Raw genomic sequence first — 23054 nt, forward strand, 5'->3', positions numbered from 1 at the left:
TCAAGTAGACAAATTTTATTAATTAAACATAAGAATATAAGAAAATAAGGAGTCTGCAATAGGCCGGTTGGCCTGTGCATGGCAGCTCCTGTCGAGAGTTACTACCACTCTCTATCATCGATGAATCTATCTAGCCTCCTTTTAAAACTTTCCAGCGTTCCAGCACTTACTACAAAGTTGCTAAGCTTGTTCCACTCGTCCACCACCCTATTTGTGAACCAGTTCCTTCCTATCTCCCTCCTAAACCTAAACTTATCCAACTTAAATTCGTTGCTACGAGTCCTATCCTGCTCGGATATTATAAGAACTTTATCTATATCTCCTTTATTGATTCCTTTCACCCACTTAAATACTTCTATCATATCTCCCCGCACTCTTCGTCTTTCTACAGAATGCAAGTTTAGTTTCTTTAACCTATCTTGATATGGTAGGTTTCTAAGTCCCGGAATCATTTTCGTCATTCATCGCTGCACCGACTCTAGTGAATTGATATCCATTCTATAATAAGGGCACCAGAACTGAACCGCATAATCGAGGTGCGGCCTGACTAGCGCAAGATATAGTTGCAATAAGACCTCTGCACTCTTATTACTTACACTTCTAGATATAAAACCCAATACTCTGTTTGCCTTATTTCGAACATTAACGCACTGTTGGAAGTGATAATGATACACGTCGGATAAGTGTTTCTGTAGGAGTTGAACTTTTAGATATAACGTAGGTGTATCAGAGAGTTAATGGGAAAACATTGGACAAATGTTTCTGTTGTAGCAAAATCTTTAGTTAATAATAATTGGTGACCGAGAGGGAACGGAAAAAAATGGAAATGTTTATGCATGAGCCAAACGTTTAATTGTTTCTGTTGGAGCCAAACGTTTAGGTATAAATTTTGATATTTCAGAAATTCAAATATAATGTGTAAATATTTAGACAGGACTCAAAACGTTCAGGTGTACATTAGCTGTTTTTAGTACAGTATAACTAAAAGACGTTTACCTTAGAGTACACTTTATATCTGAACACTGTCCGTAACGTTCAACCTTGCCATCTGATTCTTTAAGATCATACTACAAAGACTCTCGATACAGTCAGTGTTCATGGCTGATTCCACCATCATTTAAATGTTTAATTTATTTAAGTAACGATAAATTAAGATTCATACTATAACCTTCCCACCACGAAATTTTTGGTAACTCCTACATTACAAGTCTAATTAGTGTATAGGCAATTTTATTCATTCTTTCTGTGATTAAGTAAAGAAGAAAAAAGAAAAACAAATCATGATCTAATAGTAAAAGTTTTCTCGTGGATACTTTTAGAAAAAAAAAAGCCCCTTTAAGCCAAGTTGATTCACCACTTTTTTCAGTCCCTCTCAGACCTCTCACAAATCACCTCATAAATACATATATTTTCTCACCTTAATGGCGTCGTACTTCACCATGATCGATCAAGGTCAACCCTCAGAGCGTAGCGTCAGTGCCCTACAGGTGTGATAATGGGTAGCTAAGGCGTTGGGAGGTCCCTATCTGGGTATCTCTGAGGGTATTCTTACGAGGGATATCTCTCATTATCTCGGCCAGGGTAATACGTGTCTTGAATTTTACGATCACGAACCGATCACGGACGGGCGAGAGGGCAGGAAGGCGGACATTTGGGGGTTGAACCTACACTACTCTTCCTTCACCTCCCTGGGCGTGGGCGTGTCTCCTAGTCTAGGGGTCACGCAGGAGCACATCTTTCCCTCCCTCCTCCCTTACTCTCCCTTCCTTCCTTACCCCCCCTCTCCCTACACTCCCTCCAACCCCTAACAGGAAGGTCAAGCGATTACGTAACCTCAAGAGTTAGTGTTGCTTCAGGTTGGGTATCAGCCGACTTATGGATGACGTCAGATGAACAATGTTAATTTCAATGCCAGTCTTTTTCATGGTGAGGTTGTCAGCAGATTTACGGTTGGTATCAATTGATTACCTCACCTCGGTGTCAGCTTCTTCACGATGAGGTGTCACTCGATTTGTGAAGTGGTATCAGTGTATGTTAGGTTTAGTGTCAGCATATATGTGATCTGATGTCAGTTTACATGTGACCTGAGATCAGTTTTTGCCTGTTGTTACTTACATAAGGTAAGGTGTCAGAATTATTAATGACTAGGTGTCAAATCATCTTAGCTTTTGCATCGGGGCTATCATTGGCCGGTGTCAGGTCAGATACTGGCCAGTGTAAATTTACTTATTGGATATTCGTGTCGTCAGTCTGCCAATTGCCCCAGTGTCAGCGTAATGAACACCTGACGTCAGCTGATTCAAAGCTTTTATGTAGTCTGATTTACCGTCAGTTATCAAGTGTTTATCCAGTCAGGTGTCAGCTAAGTCAATGTTTTAAATCAGTTGTCCTAATGTTTAATGTCAGAAATAAGTTCAATTGACTCTTAATGCCACGTTTGATGTCAGTTCATTTAACATCCGATATCAACTGATGTATCCCGATGTCACGTTTTTGTGATTGAAGTAAAAAAAAAAAAAGTCATATGTGTTTGGATGAAGGACCTCGCGGAACACAGTGTCATTATACTTTTTGTTGTTACCGAAATAATACCAAAGGTAGAAAAAAAAATGCAAAGGTTAAATATAAATAATGGTCAACTCCGACGGCAGGAAGACGACGACAACGTGGGGATACCTTAAGTTCTCATGCGATAAAAACAAACACAAACAAATCACAGTATATTTTTGGCTTGGCGTGAGCTGTGGATATATTTGGTGTGAGTTGACGCCATGTGTGAAGGTGGTGTGATGTCGGCCAGTGTAGTGTAGTGTAGTGTAGTGGGGTGGTGTGTTGTCGGCCAGTGTAGTGTAGTGTAGTGTAGTGTAGTGTAGTGTAGTGGGGTGGTGTGTTGTCGGCCAGTGTAGTGTAGTGTAGTGTAGTGGGGTGTAGTGTAGTGTAGTGTAGTGGGGTGTATTGTAGACTTCACTTCTCCTCGACTTAAAATATGGTTGGTTCTTGCTCTTATATTCTATTATTACGAGCTTCAACAGATAAGAGTTTTAAGCACAAGGTTAGTTTCCACACTATATATAAACGGTTGAAAATTAAGATAAGATTGACCTTAATTAAATATAAAGTTATACGAATTATTTTCATTAAAGCGTCAGGATCGCCTGTGGTCTGTTAGAATTCTCAGGAATAACTTGTTTTAATTAATTATTAAACGAAAATTTTATATAAGTATCATATGAGTTTGAGGCAAAAGAGAGAGAGAGAGAGAGAATGTTCAAAACACCTTTTAGTAAGAGTAAGGTGATGTTTGTGTGTGGCGGGGCAAAAATGACGTGATCAAAACACAGGCTTTTGAATCATTACAGGGATGCTGACTGATGGTCTCTGAGGCTTTGTGGACTTGTCTGAGGGGAGGAGACTTCTCGAGCCTCCTGACCTGAAGAAAGTGTGAGGGGGAAACTAAAGATAATCTGAGCCTTCTACATTCTATACTTGCAAGACTCAGATGTGTACTCTATCATTTAACTGTTTATTATTGATGACTAGTGTTTGTATATCAGAAATATATTTTAACACAACATGAAGTTTATGGGTCTCACATCGCAGGGTCTACATTGTCTAAGGTTTGTCTACAGTCTCAAGGTCTCCAAGCCAAAAGTCTGCTGATCTCATATCTCTGCGTCCAACGTCTGTAACAGTCTGGAGTCTTCGGGCTTTGAACTATTGCTTTCAAACTTGAAGAAAATATTCCTGTTTGTTTTCGACTGAGATACAAAGGTCAATATCAGCGAATCAAAGGTCATCTATTCAAGAATTCAAGTGTAAAGGTTAAGTGGTCCTTGAGATTATATCTTCGGTCGCATTGAAATCTCTTTATGCAACCTAAAGCGTGAGGAACCGCGTATCTGCACGACTGTCGCGGCCTTCGACTCCACATTTCCCATACGCTAATCACAACGATTTTTATCTAGTGCCTCACACCTTCCTAGGCCAGACCTTTACTATATATATTGTCCACCGTACAGAAGGTCGAGTATCAAGTTTGTTTAACATTTGGGTGTCATCTTATTTATGATGCTCTGTCATCTTACTTATTGCCTCGCCTCACCAATTTTATTATCAAGGCAACGAACTTAATGTCTAGTGATAGCTTATTAATGTCCAAGTCATATTGTATTAAAGGTTTACTCTTCGCTACTGATAGTTTAATGCCAGCTTATGGACCTGTTGTTTACTCCCGTCTACAGGTGTTGTGTCGCGGCACTTGGAGGTCTCGGTCAGCTGATCAGTCAAAACCACTGCCTCTGTTTATTTCCTATTAAGACGATGCCAAAATTTAAAGTTTAACCAGATATATTACCAGTTATCAAACGAAACTTTTGTATTTATAAAATTTCCCTTAAGGATTGAAATGCGGGTATTGCGAGCGAAGGTGCTGTAGCTTACGGTTTTTGTTGACGGAATGAATCATCTTGTTGTTGTTAAAATGTTATTACTGCGCTTCAACAACAAAGGCCTTTAAGCGTGTAACAAGGTTAGTAATACACTAATCCATCAACAATAAAAATATGAGTGATACAGTAGAAATTTCTAAAAATCATCTTAAATTTTGTTAAATACATCATCATCATCATCATCATCATCATCATCATCATCATCATCATCTTGCGACAGCTGTGTTTTCCTCAACCTTGCCGACATTGCATAACATCCTGATCCCTCGGTGCCTCCTGTGAATACTTTGTCTACGTTACTCATCTTAAGTCCTGGAATATATAGTTTTCCATTACCAGACGATATCTTTCTGCTCTGCTCAACACCGAACCATCCCTAAGACCTCACTATACTGCGCACCTCCCCAGCCTGGTTCTTTACGGCTCAGTGGCGGCCAGAAGGTTCACTGCACAAATATATGGCGCCATTTCGAATCATTAAAAGTCAGGACCCTTAACTAAAGGTTATACAGTGGACACCTTCAGGAATGTACTGCTCAGATCAACACTTCTTCTCCAGCTGCGCCACAAAAGTTCCTCTATATTTAGCCAATATAAAAAAATGCTCTAATTGATTATAAGGCTTAAACATCCATGTATATGTATTGTTTCTGATTGCTATGAGAGTTAAGAACTGATACTACACACGTCATTCGAGCGATCCTCCTATGAGATCCTATCAGGCTTGAGCCCTTACAGGTCTGAGTCCCTATGCCTGTATAGGGAAAGACCGCACGCCGTTACTGAGACTGCTAATTCCACCCAATATGATACAGAGATGTTTTGCTGCCTTTATTTCGTCATTCATCATCACCAGACTTGAAAGCTAAACCAAAGTGAGGTTAATCCCTATAATTTTCGTAATACTAAAAACTAGTTTGTCGAGCTTCCCGTCGACGTCCGCACTGCTAAGTTAGGGTGTGGTGGAGCCAGGTTCAAGGGGCGCCCCCCACCCTACTCCCCCAACACATACACCAAGGCTGGGAGGAGACCAGTCCACCACCAACGACAATAACTATAACTTTACGGCAGGCGACAAACAAAGGCAACTAATACTTTCTAAAAATTAACTTCAATGACGACGACTACTGACAAAATTTCACACGACCAAAATCTGATACAAACAAGGTGCCACTCTCCGCCGCCACCACCGTCGTCGTCGTCAGACGCCGCCACCACCGTCGTCAGACGCCACCGCAATCACCGTCAAAACCGCAATAAAAACCTCCCGAAACACCATGAACCAGCATCGCCCTGTCTCAGACTGTCAACATTCTTGGGCGAGCCTCGACACGCTCACACTCGCCCAGTTTTTAGCCATCTTCCACGACTTAATGAGCAACATTTTTTCCTTTTTGTTTTCTTTTTTTACCGAGGACCTCCCGGCCGTAATCTATAAAATCATTCTCTGTTAGAGCCACTACAAGGTGCACCTCGCAAATTTTAGGTTGATGTCCCTAAAGTCGAGACAAAAACTTCATACGTCAGCATTATCCATAATCCATTATATAATCAGGCCAAATAAATTTATTAAACGAATTTAAGTAATTTAGTATTCACGAATAAGCTTTTCACTGATAGAAAGTCAAATTTATTTCTATTTTGTTCCTAATTAAAATTATAATTATTAAAATAATTTTTGTAAATTCTAATGTTAACATAAATGTATCTGTGAACTTAATCTAGACTCAAGACTCCAGAATCAATTCCAGAATATGTGAAGAAGTTGAAGCAGGAGTGTTAGCACAGAGGGATCCGCAGGTACAGGACACCTGGCGCGGCGGAGGTGTAAGATCCACCTCACGGGGCGACACTGCCACACACAGCGCAGCTTCACAAGACTTCATACAAACACCAACCAGTCAAGTTAAGAGCCTGGTGTAGTACATGGCGCTCCCACCAGAGGGGTTGCCGCCGTACAGCAAAGGACTCACTTTAACCAAGTCATATAATTGGATCGTTAAGGTGTTGGCCACCATACTGTATTCTGGTCCTTCATAAAAGTTGTACCGTCAGACTGACGCCCCAAGAGGTATAGTAAATTTACTGAAACCAGATTTCGTGCTCATCACCTCTCCAGCGTCTAACTCCACGGACGTGTGTGGCCGTCATGACTCTCTTAACTGCAGCTCTGGCTAGAGGCGGCCACCTGACAATGGAGCTGACTAATTTAACACGAAGCCTACATCTTAATCGGTGCGTCGAAGTGATTGTTCTCACTTAAAAATGTAAGAGGCGATAAAGAGAAGTAAAACTCGTACAGATAAATATAGTGTATCAGTCCAGATGGCACACGGCAGTCATTCTGCCACACTCGAGAATGATTGTCTTGGATTACAAGACAGTCAACCTTGAGACTCTCACTCCAACTATCCCTAATGGAGCTTTTTATTGCCTCTCAACTACACGCTCTGAAATATGCATAATACCCGTACATGTTTTTCTCAGCCAGTGTTCCGGTATATCAACAAGACTTCATTGACATAAATGTGTCAATATTTGTATACCCTGACCAGACTGAACTAGAAGGAGCTTTTCCATTGTCCTCCCACGAGTTCACAAGGGCGACACTCCCACTTATGCAATTAACGCTGGGCGACCTTACCTCGTCTGCACGTTAAGATCCGCCTTGCTTCGAGGAGGTTAATAATGAGGTGTCATGACCTTTCGCTACCTTACTGTCTTACACAACAAAGGTAATCGGGTGGGGCAGCGTGGTTATTGCTGTGGCTGCGGGACGATGATGAGCCACGATTCCCGTCTGTATTATATTATCATACTGTACAAGATACTTGGCTAAAGTCTATTAACTTTGTGCTAACTCAGATATTTTACTTCATAGACGACACGAATGATTTTAGAATGTGGGAAGCTGATGGGTGACTTACCATCCCAACTGCTGCAACAAAGACAACTTATGTGAGGTAAAGATAGTCCCTGGTACCCACTGTACTGTAAGAACATCATCCTATACCTCAGGACACAACTGATCTACGACTTGTGTGGACTCAAGTCTGAGGGTCACTTTACCAGAGTTAGTCAGTGATGGTCTGGCATCATCAGGTACTGTGCACGTGATCACCAATCCGACCCTCGTCTGCTAGTGGCCACAGCCTCATCCCACGGCAATTATAGTATAATCCGCGAAAACCCCAATGACACGCCAGTTATTGATAATCCGTGACACTAGTAATGAAATAAGAAAACAAGCCAGAGAACCACCAGTGATCACCAGTGGTATTACACCTGTGGTTTACCGTGTAACGTAATGCTTTTACTTCAATGTGACCATTTTTTCTTTACCAGGCCTTCACGACAAAACGAACACAATGCCGCAAAAATGCTCCAAGTTGAAAAATATCGGTTGACTTTGCCACAACCCCCGCACCCCCTTTTGGGGGAGGTCAGGGTCGTATATCACGAGGCTGGTCCCCACTGAGACGCACCTCGGGTCATTCCTGGTGTGTCCACATAATCAAGAAAGTCGTAACAATCTTAAAGAGTTGGACCTTTCCTGAGTTTACTGCATACTGGAGGACTTGTGTACCTGTGAGGACCTCCACAGTCGTGCTTCATCACAAGGCCGCGTAGGGGCGCCACCAACACCTGAACCACTACTTTTGTTTCTTAATTTTCATTAAAATTGTCCAAGTTTTAGCTCTGTCTACTTGCTAAGAGATTTCCATCTGGAAACCTTACACAAGGAGTATCTTAGTTGAATTATGAAGAAAATGGATCGTTCGTGCCAGAACCCTGGTGCAAAAACCTGGAGATACCGAGCCAGGACAGGTTCCTTTGCCCAAGGCCGCCGGGCTTGGGGGGCGCGGACGGCGGCGACGGTGGCGGCGACTGCGGTGGAGGGGGAAAAAAGTGGATTAATTGACGCGGTTGCAGAATCCGTTACCGCCAGGATCATACACGGAAGCCTCAGGCCCACCTGCCTGCCTGCTTCCCTCCCTCCCTGCTTGCTTGAGGCTTTGTTGTCGGGCAGTATGGCCGCCCTCCCACAGAACACACTGGCTTGTGTACCCCTAAACCGTCAAGATCCACCTAGCAAGGGGCCTCACCAATAATCCATGTAGTGCCCTTAACCTTTTCTCTATACATATGTGGTTGTGTTGTCCCTGACGGGTCGGCAATTAGGTCTCCAGGGCTACGTTGAGGGTGGCGGCCGGTACACCAGCAGTACCCTCGCTTCACACTGGCCGCCATCAAGAGTGGTTCACCTAGCAACACTATTAATACACCACAGGGACAAAATGAGACAGACGATAACTAACACACAGCGGGAGGGGCAGGAGCAACACTTGCCCCGTGAACCGGTAACCCACAACCCCACTCACCCACTCTCGCCCCGTCCACACAGGGATAACCGCCCACCAATACAACCTATCGTCCATGTCTAATGCCATTCACCGTATTCGTATGTTCTCAGTTGAGAAATCATAAGATCTGGTCCGCTATTTAATAATCTTAAAATGTCCGTGAAAAAATTCCCTAAAGTCAGACAGCTTCCCCTTCTCCACGTCTTGCGGGGCCCCGCACCATCTTTACAAACAGTGCGTCACCCGCCGCCTCACCTGCTACGAATATGCACCTTCATCCGTACCTTCCTGACCCCGACGACCTCCCTTCACACCACCCTCTACCCCTTCCCATCCTTCACCCCACCACCCTCTACCCCTTCCCATCCTTCACCCCACCCCACCCCCCCACCCCTTCCCCATCCTTCACCCCACCACCCCACCTCCCTCCTTCACCCCACCACCCTCACCCCTCTTCCCATCCCTTCACCCCACCACCCCTCCCTCCCATCCTTCACCCCACTACCCTCTACCCTTCTCATCCTTCACCCCACCACCCCCTCCCCTTCCCCATACTTCACCCCACCACCCCTACCCTCCTTCCCATCCTTCACCCCACCACCCCACCCCTTCCCATCCTTCACCCTACCACCCTCTACCCCTTCCCATCCTTCACCCTACCCACATCCTTCACCCTACCACCCTACCCTCTTCCCATCCTTCAACCCACCACTCTACATCCTCACCCCACCTACCTCCTCCCATCCTTCACCCCTACCCCCCACCCCTTCCCATCCTTCACCCCACACCCTGCCTCCCATCCTTCAACCCACCACCCTCCCCCTCCATCCTTCCAACCCACCACCCCACTCCCTTCCCATCCTTCAACCCACCACCCCCCTACCTTCCCATCCTTCATCTCTACCCTCCAGCCTTCACCCCACCACCCCTACCCCCTCCCATCCTTCCCCACCACCCCCTACCCCTTCCCCCCATCCTTCAACCCACCACCCTCTCCTCCCATCCTTCAACCCACCACCCTCTACCCCCCCCATCCTTTACGCCTTCCCATCCTTCACCCTACCCCCTATACCCTCTCTTCTACTTCACCCCTATACCCCTCTCCCTTCCCATCTCTCTCCTCCTCTTACCTCCCTCCCTCTCCCCTCCTACCTCCCTCTCCCCTGCTCCTACTTTCCCTCTCTCCTCTCCCCTTTCTACCTTCTCCTATCCATCCCCCCATTGCCTTCCGGTGGGAATCCCTAAGGTCATGGATACACGGGGCACAGACTTCACACCAGATGTCGGGAGGAGAACTCACCCCCTGCCTCCCCAAACTTTACAAATATATGCAAATCAACAAGCTGTAAACACCAGTATAATGGCGAGTGGAAAGTTATGACAAATGGCCAAAAGCTCAGTAATAAAATGTACAAGATATCGTCAGGAGAGGTACGTAAGACAACCACGTCCACCACATCAACAAGTTTAATGTATACTATATGTGGTATAAAGTAGTACTGGAGGCAGGCGGCCCTCTCATCACGACCCTGAGCCACTCCGCCCACTGTGGCCACGACCCCGGGGACGCCCTCTGCACGGTCACTACCATCATCTCCCTGGGCTTCGGCTAATACAAGCTGATGGCCGTCTTATGGTCCTATGAATGTCAAGGAAAATCAAAACAAGAACGCAAATTTGGCTTCTATTGCTTTCAACACGTAATGGTTAGCAAAATAACACGAGTCACTTTGTTATCTTGTATTAAAGAAGAAGTGAGAATAAAACTGAGCAGAAAGTCATGAAGACAAGACGTGGTTTATGATACACTGTTCTAATTAACAATCACCTTTTGTGTTTAAAGTAAATTAAAGTATCTCTTACTCACACTCGTTTTTCTCGTCATGTTCAGACTTATTCCAGCGTACACCCTCCTCCTGCATCATCACCACCATCACCAGTTTCACCACCATTATCGCTTCCATCGCTACTACTACCATCATCACCATTATCACTACACCACCTTCACAATTATCACTACACCACCACCATCATCATCATCATCCCCACCACCACCGCTTGCATTACTATCACCACCATCACAACCCCTATCACCACCACTATCATCACCGCTACAATCATCACAATACAATCAAGACCATTATTACCACAATACCACCACCTTCACTCTCACCACTACTATCGCCATCATTATCACCACCACAACACCACCACCGCACCACCACTCCTGACAGCTGGTCTCTTGGCCCTCCCATCACCATGCTGTTAGCCAGCACTATCAGTTACGTCGACTGGTGGGCCAATGACTTGTGTTACCGGGAACACCTGCCTTGGGTCAGGCCTTCGTCAGGGAGGAGGAGGATCAGCTGTCCTAAAGAAGCTGCTCTCTCTCTCTCTCTCTCTCTCTCTCTCTCTCTCTCTCTCTCTCTCTGTGGTGCTAGGGGAGGTAGTCCTGGGCGGGCCGCACTACAAGGTTGTCCACGTCCTGACCGTCACGTGATCACTACCACACACCCGCTCCACAAACTACCTACGCAACACCCACATTAAATACATAGCCACACCGCGCTGGGGAGATCAGAGGCATGATACTGAGTTGTTAAATATACACTACAAACAAACGAGATATTCCATTCATGAATATTTAAACACTCTCTATAAGTAATGGTAAATTTAACACACACGTATAACAAGAAATTTTCATTGGCCATCACAACAGAAAATAATTCCGGGTTGTACATAGTTACGGTATTGGTTGATTTAATAGGACAACAGAAGACTTAGTAAACATATTTTACCTTTGTTGGTTATAGCCCAAACGACAGCTCTTTTTGAGAGAGAGAGTCAAGCTTAGCACACTGATTTTTAGACACCAAAACAGTGCAAACATCATCTTTTTACACAAACACACACTATCAACCCTCCCTCCCCCTGACGTGGCCTCATAATGGTGTAAAATAAACCTTATCCCGTCCTTCCAGTGTTGTTAGCCTTGTAAAACGCCGTGGAAGATCTTACAGTGAAGGAGATCTTACAGTGTAGGAGATCTTACAGTGTAGGAGATCTTACAGTGTAGGAGATCTTACAGTGTAGGAGATCTTACAGTGTAGGAGATCTTACAGTGAAGGAGATCTTACAGTGTAGGAGATCTTACAGTGTAGGAGATCTTACAGTGTAGGAGATCTTACAGTATAGGAGATCTTACAGTGAAGGAGATCTTACAGTGTGTCTACAGTGTAGGAGATCTTACAGTGTAGGAGATCTTACAGTGTAGGAGATCTTACAGTGTAGGAGATCTTACAGTAGGAGATCTTACAGTGTGGAGATCTTACAGTGTAGGATATCTTACCTGTCTTCTTTCTTTCTGTGGTCTTTATTTTTTAATGAATCGTTGCGGTGCTGAAATTCCTTAAGCTGGTTGTTGAAGGTCTTATTTTTACGCGTGTGTGTGTGTGTGTGTGTGTGTGTGTGTGTGTGTGTGTGTGTGTGTGTGTGTGTGTGTGTGTGTGTGTCATTGAAAGAAGTGCGAGGCTAAAAGAAACTTATATGAATGAATGAACAAGAATAAACACAAAATTAATCGCCTTACAACATTAACTTTGTTCAAAATCATTCTACCTAATGTAAGGATAGCGTTAATCATCCTGTGGAAGAATACTAACTTTACCCAATCATTCAACCTAATTCCTTTTCGCCATTTTAAAGTCTTGTCACATTCCTCCAGCTAGTGGATACACCGTCATAACACCAGATTCGTGCCTGCAGTAAGATCACCCTGGCCCAACACACGCACTACAGGAAGTACATAAAGCAGTAAGAATGGTTTATGTGGGTTTTTACGAGTGACTATTGCATTTTCTGGGGTCTAAGATGTGTGTTTATGTCTGATATTAGTGTTTAAGGTATTTGCCAAGTAAGGGAAGGATTTAGTCGTGTTTAAAGAGCATTTTCTAATCTTAAAGGCCTTTGCTAAAGCCTCAAAATTTATTTTTGTCTGCAAGATGTTTAGTAGTCTAAAGGCATTTGCTTGTATCTGAATATTTAGCACCAGACAAGAATTTAAATGCTTGTGTTTGGTAAACATTTATTACTGTGTCGCGATGGTTTATGTAACATCATCAAGACACAGACACTAACGCCCAGTAATGCTAAGTCTATATGACGAGACTTGAGTGTCCCGGAGACTTAACATATAGCCACTGTGTTCTTGTTACCATGCCTTAACCCCATGAGTACGATGACTTAACCCCTTGAGTACTATGACTAAACCCCCTGAGTACGATGACTTAACCCCCCAGTACGATGACTTAACCCCCTGAGTACGATGACTTAACCCCCTGAGTACGATGACTTAACCCCCTGAGTACGATGACCCCCTGAGTACGATGACCCCTGAGTACGATGACTAAACCCCCGATGAGTGAGAGTACGATGACTTAACCCCCTGAGTACGATGACTTAACCCCCTGAGTACGATGACTTAACCCCCTGAGTACGATGACTTAATATTGTGCAGTAAACAAGCATAAAATGTTAAATACATCCTCAAGAGATCAGACAACAAACTAACTCTTCTTACTAAATATTTAATACAACCTGTGAATATTACCGTATTACTTGAACATTCATTGAAGATTTAATAAGAAAATCCAGGATATTATACGTCAAAGATCTATGTTGTTGATAATAAGACAATACTGAGCTTTTATGGAGAGGAATATTATCATTGTTAAGACGTGGGACACACCAGGTGGGGCGAGACCAGACCATTGTGTCGTGTGCCCGTCTCAAGGACATACCCGGTAAATGGCATCACCAAAATGTCAACAACAACAACACCACTTTGGTCTAATGCACACGACCTATATGACCATCAATTTACACACCCACAATCCTGCAGTGCATTCATGACCCAAGGACGCTCACACGCCCACTCCTGTACATATACTCAGAGCCGAATACAAACACACTCACATGTACGTATGCTCAGTCATACATATACTCAATCGTACACACACACACACACACACACACACACATACACGCGTACACTTACTCAGCTTTATGTACACAAGTTCAACCGTATATTCACACGTCCAAATGCATTTTAAGCACACTAACATATACGGGGGAAAGAGGGTGAGTGTGATAGCCGGAGAAAGACACAATATTGTTACACTATATATACCACGTCACAAAATACAGCGTACAGACACATAGACAAATACTCTTACGCTCTCCGAGGCCTCAAGACACACACACAAGGGGTGGTACCAAGACACAGACGGTGGCTACAGCATAACACTGCTATAGGTAGTGAGGGACAAGGAGGATTACCTGACGCCTTACCTGGCCTAAGGGTTGTCCCCGCCCACATCTCAGCCTCCGCCGCTCACCTGTCCTGGGTGTGTGTGTGTGTGTGTGTGTGTGTGTGTGTGTGTGTGTGTGTGCCAGTTACCAAAGTTTTACATATTCTGAGTCATCAGTTATTTTGCGAGTCATCAAAGTTTCGTTTCACAATACTTCATCCAAGTTTCTTAGTATTAGTATGGCTTATTTTTCCTGTAATTGTGATGCAGCGAAGAAACAATTTATGTACGTACACACACACACACGCGCGCACACACACACACACACACACACACACACACGCGCGCGCTGAAGTGTTCCGGTTATTAGACAGTCATGCCCACTTCATTAAGCACATGTTTACTGCAGGTGTTCCGACTGTACAACACACGACGTACATCGAACACACCGTCAGGTCACATGTTCAATGCACGTTAGGCCGTGTCAACACCGTTCACCAGCTCACGACAATATATCCCGTGTCAGGTGTGCCGTGTCAGGTGTCAGTTTTGCCAGGTGTATACGATATAATACAGGTGGGGGCGCGTTTATCCAGAAAGGCGAATAGTGAAGGATGAGGATAAACAATAAATGTGAGGTAAACAGTGAACGAGGAAACAAACAATGAATGTTTATATTACAAGTAATAATATACTTAGATTTGTTTTATTAGTTGCTTGGGATCGCTCTACCCGTGTACCCAGTAACATCTCACCGTCCCATCTTTTTGACTCGTACCGTTCCGTCCCGTCCCTCCCGTTCCATCCTGCCCCAAGAGCTCAAATGAAATTCCCCGTACGCTTACAGCGCCACAGGCACGTCTGTTACGTAACACACTTCATGTCAACGCGCTATCATAAGAACCACAAACTTTATAATAATTCCTCACATGACGGTTCAAATATGAACTTTAAATCAAACTCTTTCCCTTTTGCTTCACCTTGAGGGGGGAAAAAGACGCTACACGTCACTGTTACCTAACTGGCATTTCACGTCTCATGAGCCATTTTGCCGGAGCCTCCCAACAACACGACCGGCTCAAGGTCATACCACTTACTTTTTTTTCTCAGTCAAACAGAACTCTTAAAGATACGTTTTTTCTCTCCCGTAACCGGCTGCTCAAGATACAAGAACGAGAAAAAGATATTCATGGCATCAAAAGCACACTACGACTGTGTGTAACTGGGGATATATATGAAAACATCTCCGTGGCTGACTTGAGATACGATACACTAAGAAAACGATCCAAACATCATTGAAATAATTAAACATAATACGTTACCGTCACTACATTAACCATTCTCGGTGCGGAAAAACATAAATTAACGTAAGAACTTCAAAGAATAGGGACTAGTTTATCAAGTGATCTCGGTGGCAGCAGCGCCTTGACCCCCACAAGGCCTCGTTAACCCACATTGTGACGCCTTTTAAGATGTACTTCACTGGTTTAGGCCTACCCGGGGAGATCTTGTCAACCCACCTGGTCACGCCAACATCTATCTGGTCCTCGTCCAGGGTGTAATTTCTCTATTATCAGGTGTAAAATAGGGTACACTACACATATGAAAGGCGATATGACCTGGTAAGCTGGGTCCTGGGGGCGAGAAGGTCTGGATATTGAGGGGAGTGGATAATCATGCTTAGGTACCGAGGTGTTGGTACATAAGTGAGGGGGAAACCAGGTATGTGTGCTGAAAAGTGGGGGGTACTAAGATAGGAGGGAGGTAGCCAGGTGTAGGTGCCAGGAGGAGGCTCGCCAGGTGTGGGAGTAATCACATAACTGTTCAAGGTCGCCTCACTCAGCCCAACATCCCCGCGGGCAAGGAATGTCGCAGCTCTGGTACTACACCGCCCCGGGGCCTCTTACCCTAACATTTTTTTTTCCTGACTGCGGTTACTGACGAGGTGAGGTACGGTATGTCGAGGAGGGGAAGGGTAGGGGGGTAAACGACCAGTTCCTCTAGTAACACGCTGCACTTAGTATGTGTGGTGTTTTATGTAATGGGTAGTTGAGTTACTAGGCTTGACCCGGGTGGGGAGAGACAGGTGATAGTGCAGAACCATCCCCAAGGCTAACCTCACCTCACCTCCCTACCAAATTTGAGCTTGGGATTTTCTAAACTGTGGAAATGCATAAGGAGAACACACAGACACAGCAACACACTGAGTTAACGTGTTTCTTCTCCTTTGTGTACTGAAAACTTTATAGTTAAGTGACTCACTCCCAGTATTTAACTTTTATCATCTATGTTTATTGTAAAATTTCATCCTTTCGGTTGCTATACTCTTTCACTAAACCGCTTATTATTATCATCATTACAATTATTAGACACATTAAACAGACAAAATCTCACCTGTCTGGGTTGTAGTTAATCGGATTAAAATGACACTCACCTGTATTGGTTCCATGATTTATGAAAAAGAAATAGTTTGACGATACGAGGAAGAGCTAAGATAAATGGGTAATATATAATAAAAACCGAGACAGTGTTCAGAGATATGAAGGACTCCCTTACAAAAATCCTTTACGTCGTTTGGGTTAAAAAGTGAAGCTCATATATACTTCTATTTGTATCATGTAGGTAATTTATCTCATGAGAGCGAGCGAACATAAACCACACAGTCTCACAACTCGGAAATGAAATCGAAAGCAATCATCTCCGGAGCCAGTTTTTGTCCACACTCGCCCATTACACTCACACACTCACAAAAACGATATCTAAATTACATTCGATATGAGAAAATTATAAATGTTGGAAGCTGACGCCCAGTGATGTCAGAGAAATACCCAACTCAGACGAACAGCGACCACACGGAGCAAATTCCCCAACAAGTCTTAAATTTCTACCCCAGCGGCCTCTATGAAGGATAAAAACCTCCTGACCTTTCATGATCTAAGTTTTAACACCTGGAGGACACAGCCACGATTGGTACAGTACCATTGACAAGATGCCCTCCAGGCTACGGTAAGCTTAAGGTCCTACGAGGAAGATAATTCGTCTGGCGCTGTTGTTTGCTCGTATTGGCGGTGTAATAATAAAAGAAGGAATAACTATCCTCCCAAGGCAACGGCAACCCAATTTTTGAGTGGATGTGTTGTGTCCAGCGTGACCCCAGGACCAGCGGGTGGTGTCGGCAGCAGCACGGGCGGGAGTCGCTGAGTGTGGCGGGAGGAAGACAGTAAAGTCCGCAGGAAGTCCTCTGGTTATCAGTTATAAAGCGTTATCTACCCTACAGTTATCAATAATGCTGTGTTATCCAGGATGTACTACAGTTATCAATAATGCTGTATTATCCAGGATGTACTACAGTTATCAATAATGCTGTTATCCAGAATGTACAAACTACTCTCCAGGCGACAAGTAGAGAGCAAATATAAACAACAGATACATTCACAAAAGAATATAATTGACAAGATGACGACACAGAAGCCATTAAATAAACAGTATTTAACACCATAACACTAGTCAGAAAAAATCATATTTTTACGTGATGGAAGACTAAATACGGGTTATAATTTGGTCTCAATACATCGGCCAAAAAAAAAAGGTGAATTCTTAACGACACAAACCAACGTAACCAAACTAATATTGTTTACTCATAGACGTCCACACAAAAACCAGTAGAATAATCCATCATATATAACATATTTAACCCGGATTCATGCTAAAAAAAATCTCAATGTGTCAGAAAAACCACGATTGATCTTAGCTTTTGTTATTCAAGCTTAATTGTTATTGCCTGACCTCTGTTTGTGTTTTAGAAAGAGCTGGTTGGAGGTGGTGTTCAGCCTTGACTTGTGGACCCCTGTAACACCATCCTAAGTTTCGCATTACAGTACTACACCTTATTATACCACATTACCTCACCTGACTAGAGCCCACAACTACACCACCACAACTACACCACACCTCACTACAGTACCACACCTCACTACACCTCAGTGCAGCACCACACCTCACTACAGCACCGCACCTCACTACAGCACCATACCTCACTACACCTCACTACAGCACCACACCTCACTACAGCACCACACCTCACTACAGCACCGCACCTCACTACAGCACCATACCTCACTACACCTCACTACAGCACCACACCTCACTACAGCACCACACCTCACTATCAACTAGCCACCCCCTTCCCTCATCCCCCAATATTTCGACGTCAAGGTAATTAACCAATGTTCGCAAATGTGTACAAAATATTCCTTTATTTTTTTCGTTTCACAAAAGTCATTCTACACCAAACCCATCCGAAACATTCTACGGGATAACGCCACAAACACTACGGGATGACGTCACAAACACTACTGGATTACGGCACAAACTCTACGGGGTAACCACCTCAGTTTTAACTATCGTTTTAAAAAACACAAAATTTAATAAAACAGAAATTCTTACCTAGCGTGTAGAAGATAAAAGCATACTGATTTATACATACAAGCACAAACAAGTTATATACTGCACACGGTCAAGAGGTGAAGCGTCCAACCCCTGATAACTCAAGAGTGTAGCAAGATACAGTACACGATTCAGTCAACTCTATCTAGTATTACACACACGCAATCGCGCACGCACACGTGCAAACACGAACAGCGCACACAAACACACACGAACACAAACACGCGCACACACGAACACAAACACGCACAAACACAAACACGCGCACACACGAACACCAACATGTACACTCACGAACACAAACACGCACACACGAACACAAACAACACGAACACCAACACGCACACACACGAACACCACGCGCACACACGAACACAAACACGCACACGAACACCAGCACACACACGAACACCAACACGCACACACAGACACAAACACGCGCACACACAAACACGAACACACAAACGCGCACACAAACGAACAAAAACACCCATACACACGAACACAAACACGCGCACACAACGAACACAAACAAGCACACACACACACACACAAGCACACACGCGCAGTGAACTTTCCCCAGGTGTTATAATATGGGTAACAAGATGAGGCTCACTGAACTGCAACTACTGTATCTTGACTACAGACAAGACTCATCCATATACACAGGCGTCCTCAAAGTTGGATATTTCTTAGTTTATCAATGTCACTCCTCGGTGTTGCTTTTTGGAATCTTTATCTCCTCACCTTGATCCCAACACCTGTCACTGATCACACTGATGCACTGTAGCGGTAAGTTTTAACTCCACGGTCCCTTAAACTCCAGCACAACCTCCTATACGGCTCTGCTTTATACACACACTGCGAGTAATCAGTACAGTAGATCACACAACAGTAGGACACACAACATACCAGTAATACCTAAGTTATGTATGCAAACAAAATCAATGAACTCGATGTACCTCAGTCACAACACACTCCCCTTCTCTCTTCTACCATCCACTTCTCTAAACAACACATACGTTCATAACACCTAAGACAACCTTGATCTACTCTGTCAAATATTTCTTTCTCTTACACTTCTTTTCATCGCTCTCATGCAATATTTTCGCCACTTGCAACTTGTTTTTTTTTTATCCAGTGTCTATGGTTCATACTCTTACAATAAAGTCTGTTAGATTATTCCCTTGTTTATCTTCATCTTTATCACCTCTTTTTCTCTAAGTAAACGTAATCCATTCGTCACTCAGTGTTCCACTCATCGACACATCCACTTCTTCCATTTCATCACATTTAAACTAATATCCAGTCGTCCCTATCATTATCATCTCCTTATTTTCACCACTTTCCTCTGTTAACCTTCACTATTAACTGTCTCCTATTACCAACTGTTCCACTCATTCACTAATTTTACAACTTCATCTGTCATTAAAGCAGCGACACCTACAAACACCAGCTAAATCATCTCTCATTTCCACCCCTCCTTAACCAAATTTACCCCTTCTCTACCACTCTTGCTTTCACCTGTCTTAACTCTCCATCCATGTAAGCATTGAGCAACCCTGGCTATGTTACACACCCTTGAGGCAATCAGAGTTTCACCTGGAGCCAGTGAAACTCTCCGACAGCTACCTCCCATGTCTGTGTATAGGACCGAGGTGTGGTGTCAAGTGCAGTTAGAAGAGCGATTGCCGTACTGCAGCCAGTTTTATCTTAGTCATATGTAAAAATTAAAGTTATCATCGTAGTAGTTTTCCTCAAAAAAAAAAAAAAAAACCCGTAGCTTGTCATATGTACATCGTAGTAGTTTTCAAAATCAATTATTCTTATTAATCCTACTTTCCACCTAATCTATACTCATACAGTCAACATATTCTTCAATGTAACCCTTCCACATACAAGTAAATAAAAATAGTACACGACAAAAACAGAAGACCTATGCCAAACATATGTTGATGGTAAATTCAGTACAGTGACACCGTACGATAAACAAGGCTCCTCATGGTGGCTGCGGGCCGAAAACATTTATGATGGCACCCGACAGGAACCAACCATACCTAACCTAACCTTACCCAACATAAACATTATATAACTTAGCTAGAAAATATCATAATAGTGTTAGGTTAAGAGTATGCTGGTTTGGTTGGTTTTTCGCCTGTCACTATTAGTGGTTTAGGTCCGTAGTGTAGCCCCCTGATTAGGTCCGTAGCCCCCCTGAGACCCTTATTAGTGATTAAGCTCCGTAGCCCCCCTGAGAGACCCTTGTTGACATGATGGTGGGGCTTCAGTTGAGACGTTTCATGTATAATTTTCTAATTTTTATTCTCGTCCTTCCCTTTGGCCACTGAACTATATCTCCATGCTATAAATAAAAGGTCAACTTTTACTCTGGTTGCGCCATTGAACTGCATGCATTATTAGTGTGTCTAGAAGTTGCATCATCAAAGTTATGGCGGTGTATGAAATATATTGGTGGGGTAGGAGAAATATATTGGTGGGGTAGGAGAAATATATTGGTGGGGTAGGAGAAATATATTGGTGGGGTAGGAGAAATATATTGGTGGGGTAGGAGAAATATATTGGTGGGGTAGGAGAACTATATTGGTGGGGTAGGAGAAATATATTGGTGGGGTAGGAGAAATATATTGGTGGGGTAAGTGAAATATATCGGTAACAGAGCGAGTGGGCTACGTGTTACTTCACCGTGGATATTTGTTCTCTTATTGAAAATTTTTCTGTCAGTGAGTCATGTGAGTTACATAAGTGGATTTAATAGGTCATGGTGATTGCCACGAAGAAACTACAGTCGATTCACTGAAACTTGCAAGTTGGGCCGAGGGATAGTTAGCAGCAAGGCAACTGATTGGTTGGCAGACGGACACACGATGTGACTACAGTTCTCTAGTAATTAATCTATCATATTCATAATCTAATATTTTACGGGACAACAAATTTTCTGTGTTGATCTCCGATAACTTCCGTACTTGGGAAGGTAAAACTTAGCACGTGAAACGCACTGGTAAAAAAAAAAAATCCAAACGCCAGGGTCCATTTAACAGACACTGGCGGCTGACCCAGAAATCTCTCCAGGTATAAGACTGTCAGCGGGGGATGGAGGGGGGGGGGATACCTGTTGACTCGTGTCTCATATATAAACAAATAAGTGAAGTACAACAGGTGGTAAGAACTCACCTCTTGAGGAAGTTGGTGTACTCTGCCTGGCGTATGAGCCCAGTACGCATCATGATGGTCTGGAAACACTTGCGGTCGATAGCGTACAGTTTGCATCCCGTGGCAGCTGTTAGGAGTCAAGGCCAGATGAACAGTGTTACTTAGGGAACACGTAGAAGAGACTACTGTATATAATAATAATAATAATAATAATAATAATAATAATAATAATAATAATAATAATAATAATAATAATAATAATAATAATAATAACAATAATAGTCATTATTATTATTATTATTATTATTATTATTATTATTATTATTATTATTATTATTATTATTATTATTATTATTATTATTATTATTAAAATTATTATTATCATCATTGAGTAAATTAAGAGAAAAATATTAAAGCAAGTCTGTGAATATGTTAACATAGTCTGCTAAATTTTAGGTTATACCGTACAACAGTAGTTTACGATAATGTTGATTGAATGGACGAACAGACTGACGGAAGTAAATAATGCCATTAAAACAAAAAATAGCCTAAAATGTCAGAGAGAGAGAGAGAGAGAGAGAGAGAGAGAGAGAGAGAGTAACCTTACCTTTTATAGTTGCAGTTCTCTTGCAGTTGTAGAGGATGGCCAGCTCCCCGAAGACCTTGCCTGGCGACATGTAACATAGCAGCTTCCCTTCCTTGCTCACCTCCACTTTACCCTCTGTGGAAGAACCAAACATGTATGGGGTCAATTAAACTTTTACAGGAAAGAAATACACAAGGTTAAAATCAACAGGGAAAAAAATATACGTTCAGATATCATGTTTCTACACAAACCTGTTTCAGTGTTACGAAAGGTTGTTTAACTTAATATATTTAAACGAGGTATCAAATGTTGATCTCTGTACAGGAAGACAATTCAAAAGGTTATCTAATAAATGTGCAAATTATATATGAAAGTTGGTTATTTGTCTAGCGTCTTCCCTCCTTCACACACACACTCCACCATGACCCGTGTTCAGTGTGTTCCCTCCCTCACTCTCTCCACCATGACCCGTATCCAGTGTATTCCCTCCTTCACACACTCCACCATGACCCGTGTTCAGTGTGTTCCCTCCCTCACTCTCTCCACCATGACCCGTATCCAGTGTGTTCCCTCCCTCACTCTCTCCACCATGACCTGTGTCCAGTGTGTTCCCTCCTTCACACTTCACCATGTGTCCAGCGCCTCACAGTACTCTTACGCTGGACCAGGAAATTAAAAATAGTGTTGTGAGGTAGTGAAGCCTAAAACCCGTAACCACAGTTCAGTTCTC

General features: G+C 43.3%; 1 protein-coding gene across 2 annotated transcripts in view; it reads right to left on the reverse strand.

Moving 5' to 3' along the window:
• LOC121880177 (cGMP-dependent protein kinase, isozyme 2 forms cD5/T2-like) overlaps nt 1-22493 on the reverse strand; it is a 106075-nt gene extending 83582 nt beyond the window's left edge. The window contains exons 1-2 of one of the 2 annotated variants that reach the window (XM_042387301.1): nt 22346-22493; nt 21760-21865 (exon numbers count right to left, since the gene is read on the reverse strand). In XM_042387301.1, the coding sequence (XP_042243235.1) occupies nt 21760-21865; nt 22346-22478 (239 nt within the window). In that variant the 5' untranslated portion in view covers nt 22479-22493. The remainder of the gene's footprint in view (nt 1-21759; nt 21866-22345) is intronic. The other variant, XM_042387302.1, reaches the window with a different exon arrangement.
• Nucleotides 22494-23054: the final 561 nt, after the last annotated feature.

Source organism: Homarus americanus, unplaced genomic scaffold (assembly GCF_018991925.1).
Source record: "Homarus americanus isolate GMGI-L3 unplaced genomic scaffold, GMGI_Hamer_2.0 scaffold30108, whole genome shotgun sequence".
Taxonomy (NCBI): Eukaryota; Metazoa; Arthropoda; class Malacostraca; order Decapoda; family Nephropidae; genus Homarus; species Homarus americanus.